This window comes from Amia ocellicauda, chromosome 11 (assembly GCF_036373705.1).
Source record: "Amia ocellicauda isolate fAmiCal2 chromosome 11, fAmiCal2.hap1, whole genome shotgun sequence".
NCBI lineage: Eukaryota > Metazoa > Chordata > Actinopteri > Amiiformes > Amiidae > Amia > Amia ocellicauda.
The window spans coordinates 30,657,906-30,664,544 of NC_089860.1; the positions used below are offsets into that span (position 1 = coordinate 30,657,906).

Sequence of the window (6,639 nt, forward strand, 5' to 3'; positions counted from 1 at the left end):
TGGTTATTCTGTAGCGATTCAGCCACCGAGGAGCGAGGGAGACTCCTAGTGGGCATGTGTGGAATTCCACATCCACGTTCAGAAGCTCTTCAAACGAGAAGCACAGAAATCGCCCTGGGAGCTCTCGGTAAAATCTCAGCCGCTGCCTTTGACACTCCGTAGGATACAATTCGAAAGAAAACTATCACATCTAAAAGACCTGCAAGACTATGACAAACAAGTATGTATGCTGGACATCACTGTGCTAAAATTCAGCTTTAAAACTAAGCAAGCAAGGTAAAGCAAAATCTGTAAACTAAAATCTGATGAGCTCAGAAGCAAAATTCACATATCAATGAGAAACAGATTTCCAAAACTCCCAATTTCCACAAAAGAAAGCACGCTAGTAAAAATATAATTAAAAAAAAAAGTTTAATTGGATACACATTGAACGAGTAATCCCAAAACCTGCAATAATTCAATATTTAATACAGATTATTTTTCTTCATCCTAGTGTGGAAGCTGTGGTGGCTGTGGAAGCTTTACCATAATTTACATACAGATTAGCTCCAAATTCGCTCGGACACGTTCTCTGATCATTTCAGGTGAACAGAAGCTTAAAATGCTTACATGACTCACACCTGCCGTTGTCTTTTTTTAACTGTCTGTTGGTTTGTACAATTAAGTTCTAATTATCCCTTACAAGGCCCTTAATGGTCTTTAGCTTCTGTACTTTCAGGCCCGCGGTGGCTGATTTTTGGTGGTTCTGGATTTTGTTCCCCATCTCCACCACCAACAAACTTGATTCCAATTCTGCTGTGCCCAACCTCTATAATACAAATGAACAGTGGGCCCTGGCCTGGCATCTACATGTGTCTCTTGGGGTCGATCTTCTCCAGGTGCACCAGGGGTTTGAGCTGCTCTGCGAAGCTCCTCATGTCCTCGGAGACGTTGTCCTGGCCAGCTGGTGCCAGCACGCTGAGCTCCACCAGGTAGGACAAGGAGAGGGGCTCAGTGCTGTCGGTGTTCCCAGGGACCAGGATACGAAACAGCTTGCACACTACCACTTTCAGAGCCCCCTTGCGGAAGATGTGCCCCTTGGCTACAAACTCGTGGTCCATGCGGAAGCCCATCTCGTTGAGGAAGTCGGGAAGGCTGTGGGAGGCTGACACATCCACGCAGTTGCGCACCAGTGCATGTCGGCTTTTGTCACCCACCTCGGGCTGGCCCAGGTAGCGCAGGTGCCAGGGGGCAGTGCGCCGGTCTAAGGAGTGTCGTGCTCGCAGCAGGAAGGGGTTGCCCTGCTGCCCTTTGAGCAAGTACACCATCTCATGATCGGCAAAACTCTCTGGCTCCATGTTGTCACACAGGCCGCGCAGACGATGCAGCAGGCTGTCCAGAGACTGGTCCAGCACACTGCCTGGGGAAGAGAACTCGCACATCAACACTGCATCAAAAACACACTTCTATATAGCAAACTACAAGCTACAAAAGCTTTCTACAGTACACAGTTGACACACTAGAAGACTTTAAAGCATTCTACAGAGAAAGACATGTTTCTGTGGATAAACCTCTCTGCTGCATGTACAGTGGCTCTCAAAATTATTCACCCCTCTTGGTCTTTTCCACATTTCATTGTGTTACAACATGATCACTGGCAAAAAGTTTTTGCCAATGATCAACACAGAAAATATCCTTCATGTCAAAGTGAAAAATATAATCAGCAAATTGTTCTAAAATAATTACAAATACAAAATAGAAATTAATTGAATGCATAAGTAATCAATATTTGGTAGAGGCACCTTTGGCAGCAATTACAGCCATGAGTCTATGTGGATGTGTCTCTACCAGCTTTATACATCTGGACATGGCATTTGTTGCCCATTCTTCTATGCAAAATTTCTCAAGCTCCATCAAGTTAGATGAATAGCAGTTTTCAACTCTTTCCACATATTCTCAATTGGATATAGAACCGGGCTTTGACTGGGCCACTCCAGGAAATTGACCTTTTTGTTTTTAAGCCACTCCAGTGTGGCTTTGGCTGTATGTTTGGGGTCATTGTCCTGCTGGAAGATTAATCTTCTCCCATGTCCCAGGTCTCTTGCAGACTTCAGCATTTTATCTTCCAAGATTTCTCTGTACTTTGCTGCATCCATTTTGCCCACTATCTTTACAAGGTTTCCAGGCCCTGATGCAGAGAAGCATCCCCATAGCATGATGCTGCCACCACCATGCTTCATGTTAGGGATGGTGTTCTCAGGATGATGTGCGGTGTTAGGCTTGCTCCAAATGTAGCGCTTAGTGTTGAGGCCTAAAAGCTCTATTTTGGTCTCATCAGACCATAGAATCTTCCCACATGCCTTCTGGCAACCTCCAGCCGAGATTTGATGTGAGTTTTTTCTCAACAATGGCTTTCGTTTTGCCTCTCTCCCATAAAGGCCATTTTTGTGAAGCACCCAAGCTATCGTTGCCATATGTACAGTGTCTCCCAGCTCAGCCGTGGAAGACTAACTCCTTTAGAGCTGCCATAGGCCTCTTGGTGGTCACCCTGATAAGTGCCCTTCTCGTCCGGATACTCAGTTTTTGAGGACGGCCCGATCTAGGCAGATTCACAATTGTGCCATATTCTCTCCATTTCTTAATTATGGACTTTACTGTGCTCCGGGGGATATACAGTGCCTTGGAAATGTTCTCATATCCTTTTGTTAGGAATTCTATAACCAACTGTGGGACCTCCCAGAGACAGGTGTATTTAACCTGAAATCATGTGACACAGAGGTGGACTTCATTCAACTAAAAACATGACAACTGGTTTCACCACAGCTCAATCAGGTGTGTCATAGCAAAGGGGTTGATTACTTATGCATTCAATGATTTTCTGTTTTGTATTTGTAATTAATTTAGAACAATTCATATTATATTTTTCACTTTGACATTATGGACATTTTCTGTGTTGATCAGTGGCAAAAATTCCTGATTAAATCCATTCTGATTTCATGTTGTAACACAATGAAATGTGGAAAAGTCCAAGGGGGTAAATACTTTTGAGAGCCACTGTATGTGTATGTATGTATGTACATATAAATGAAATGCTTATCTCCAGGTCCCAGTCTTACCTTGCAGAAGGTACTCCATCATGTTAATCGTGCCCCCCGTGACGGGCATCACAGAGACCGGGGGCGCCTCCATTGTCACTCAGTTGAGCTGCACACAGTGTCAGGCCTGTGAGATATATCTGTCAGTCAAAGGTATGAGGAGACCCTGATAAGTTGAAAGGCATCCATTAGGCCTACATACTACTGGGGCTGGTCACAATGTAATTCTCTATAGCCGGGGCATCAGACCGCAGTCCTGGGGGGCCACAGTGTCTACTGGTTTTTGTTCTAACAAGAGATCCCAATAACTTAATTTATGTAATTATTTTCTCAGGTAGGGTTATCTAAAACCTTCATATTTTATTTTGTACAATCTGTTGATGACTAAAAAAAACACTGAACCCACAGAACTTTTCAGAGTCTGGAGAGTGAAGTGTTCAATTCATTCAGTTAATTGTTTAAGCCAAGAGCTGGCCTGGATCGAAACCCAGCAGACACTGCGGCCCTCAAGGACTGGAGTCTGACACCCTCTCTCTACTGCAGGGGTCCCCAACCCTGGTGCTGGAGGACCCTTTACCCTGCTGGTTTTTGTTTCAACTGAGCTCTCAATTACTTAACTGAACCCTTAATTTTATCTGATATTTTCATTTTAAACAGTAGTGCTTTTAAATATAAAGGAACTTATCTTATTAAGGAACCAAATGTTGATCAGTTACACAATTAAAAAAGTCAAATGTAAACACATTACTAATTAAATTAAGAGTTCAATTAAGTAAAAAACAACAGCAACAACAACAACAACAAGGTATGGGATCCTCCAGGACCAGGCTGGGAACCCCAAAGTGCGGCCCGGGGGCCAAATGCGGCCCTCGGGATGTTTGGTGCACCCCCCTCAAAGCCAACCTTCAACCACCCCTTTTTTTTTTTTTTTTTTTTTTCATAAAAAGGTATGAATTGGGACATATTTCATTTTCATTGGTTGTTCATTTTCTACTGCGCCCCCCCCATTCCAATGCCACCTATGAAAATTGGCCCTCCATCACCAGACATTGGGAACCCCTGGTTTAGGAGATAAATACTCATGTATCAGGCCTGAACTCAATGACTACTGCAAACAGAGTGGGACACTGAGAACAAATAATTTGTTAACACAAAGAACAAATAATTCCCTTTGGTGCACACAGTGTTTTAAATGGAAGGGAAATTATACAGGCAGCTGTGGTGCTCTAATAAATCAAACTGCAGGATCCACCACAATCTTCGTGCAATGGTTTGTGAAACGTATTTTGAGTTTTGTACATCAACAATGATCCTGTGCGTCATTATTCAAAAGAAAAGCTATGAACATATGCTTTAAATTACATGGAGTGATTAAAGTGCTATATTCTGAAAGTTAAACAAAATAAAACCCATGAAATAAGGAATGACATGTAGAAATTGAAGATGTTAAATAAATATCAATTTAAGAATACATAACTCACTTTTCCCCCACACTGTGAGGTCAGAAATGGCTGATCACTACAATTACAAACATCTCAGCTGATGCCACACGCAGCTACAGCGCCATCTATATTTATTTTTAAAACAAGTCGATGCACACCACAAACTATGTATATACTGTGATCATGTTATTTAATAAACACCGACAAATTAAATTGATTTGGCTAAAGAACAAACATTAAACTGTAATAATAATAATTACAAAAAACAAACATATTATTAGATCTGTTATTGCCACGTGGTTTTGTTTCTTAAAGTTCTGCTCATTACATTTGAATTGTATTAGTAGTCACTTGTTAGGCTTTTAATACAGATTGTTTTAAATGTCAAGGCAATTCATATTTGAACCGGTTTAACTGGTGTTAAGCAGCACAGTCCAAAATCAAAACACAGGACGCGATTCTTGATGCTTCCGTAACGTAACTTTATAATCGTGTGTAGTGTGTGGTTACTTCATTAATAGTGCCTGAAGAATGTTTAATTAATCAAAATACAGCACTATCAAAACTAAGGATACGCACCTCTAGACCTCTAGTCTTCCCTCTAGACCGATAGCTCTGTCGCGCCGCAGCCGGCTTCTGCGTCTCCTCGGCCGGCAGCACTCGAAATCCAGCCCTGGGCTTGTGCTTCGCAGTAGTGCCGCCGTGTAGCTGCTATCAGAAAGGAATGGAGGAAGTCGCTTTCCACTCTATGTAGACCTTTAACGACCACAGTGTAAAATTTGGATAATCTGTCTTTAAAAGTGAACAAAAACTATGACATTTCATTGATTACTAGTGGTCCGGCCTAATGCTCCTTCAGTCAAATTCGCCGCTCCACCAATGCGCATGCGTGAAATCATTACCCCACAGGGAGATACAAATAGTCTCAGCAGGACCGTGAATACGCACCAACAATCAATAGAGTCTCTATCATAAACAATATATACTATATTATTATTATGCTGATGATGAAGATTATTGTTAATAATTTTGAAGGAAAAACATAGGCTTTGTCCATACTCTATAAGTATGCTCATCATAAACGCTAAACACTTATTTGATTAAAGGTTGTCTTTAATATTATTTAGTACTACGTCTACTGATACTAATAATAACTAGGATTTAACTTATCTGAAGATACTTTGCACGGGAGAGTACTTTTTACATGAAATATATGTATTATTTTTATGATAGTAGAAATGTAGGTTAATAATGTTAGTTTGTAATCGAAGTAGTAGTAGTTCGTAATCACGAACTAAAGTAGGCTAGTAATAGTATGCATCAGTAATAGTATGTAAAAGCTGTAGTATAATAGCTACAGTGAGGGAAAAAAGTATTTGATCCCCTGCTGATTTTGTACATTTGCCCACTGACAGAAATGATCAGTCTATAATTTTAATGGTAGGTGTATTTTAACAGTGAGGGACAGAATACCCATCGACTTAGTACTTGGTGGCAAAATCCTTGTTGGCAATCACAGAGGTCAGACGTTTCTTGTAGTTGGCCACCAGGTTTGCACACATCTCAGGAGGGATTTTGTCCTACTCCTCTTTGCAGATCCTCTCCAAGTCATTAAGGTTGCGAGGCTGACGTTTGGCAACTCGAACCTTCAGCTCCCTCCACAGATTTTCTATGGGATTAAGGTCTGGAGACTGGCTAGGCCACTCCAGGACCTTAATGTGCTTCTTCTTGAGCCACTCCTTTGTTGCCTTGGCTGTGTGTTTTGGGTCATTGTCATGCTGGAATACCCATCCACGACCCATTTTCAATGCCCTGGCTGAGGGAAGGAGGTTCTCACCCAAGATTTGACGGTACATGGCCCCGTCCATCATCTCTTTGATACGGTGCAGTTGTCCTGTCCCCTTAGCAGAAAAACACCCCCAAAGCATAATGTTTCCACCTCCATGTTTGACGGTGGGGATGGTGTTCTTGGGGTCATTCCTCCTCCTCCAAACACGGCGAGTTGAGTTGCCAAAGAGTTGCCAAAGAGCTCGATTTTGGTCTCATCTGACCACAACACTTTCACCCAGTTCTCCTCTGAATCATTCAGATGTTCATTGGCAAACTTCAGACGGGCCTGTACA

General features: G+C 42.1%; 1 protein-coding gene across 3 annotated transcripts; it reads right to left on the bottom strand.

Annotated features, from left to right (window-relative positions):
- Nucleotides 1-394: 394 nt before the first annotated feature.
- On the bottom strand, nt 395-5,405 carry med18 (mediator of RNA polymerase II transcription, subunit 18 homolog (yeast)). Of its 3 annotated transcripts, none has more exons than XM_066717413.1 (3): nt 5,096-5,405; nt 3,096-3,201; nt 395-1,399 (listed from the first exon to the last, which is right to left on the bottom strand). In XM_066717413.1, exons 2-3 carry the CDS (start codon nt 3,166-3,168, stop codon nt 846-848), a joined length of 627 nt encoding a protein of 208 aa, XP_066573510.1. In that variant the 5' UTR covers nt 3,169-3,201; nt 5,096-5,405; the 3' UTR covers nt 395-845. The 3 variants fall into 3 exon arrangements, with proteins under 3 accessions (XP_066573510.1, XP_066573511.1, XP_066573509.1); XM_066717414.1 differs by having other exon boundaries at nt 3,096-3,214; XM_066717412.1 differs by having other exon boundaries at nt 3,096-3,240.
- Nucleotides 5,406-6,639: the final 1,234 nt, after the last annotated feature.

Coding starts and splice junctions, on each gene's coding strand:
- med18 (XM_066717413.1), bottom strand. CDS start 3,168: ATGGAGGCGCCCCCGGTCTCTGTGATGCCCGTCACGGGGGGCACGATT. Junction 1,400..3,095: donor GATGGAGTACCTTCTGCAAG/GTAAGACTGGGA, acceptor TCTCTTCCCCAG/GCAGTGTGCTGGACCAGTCT.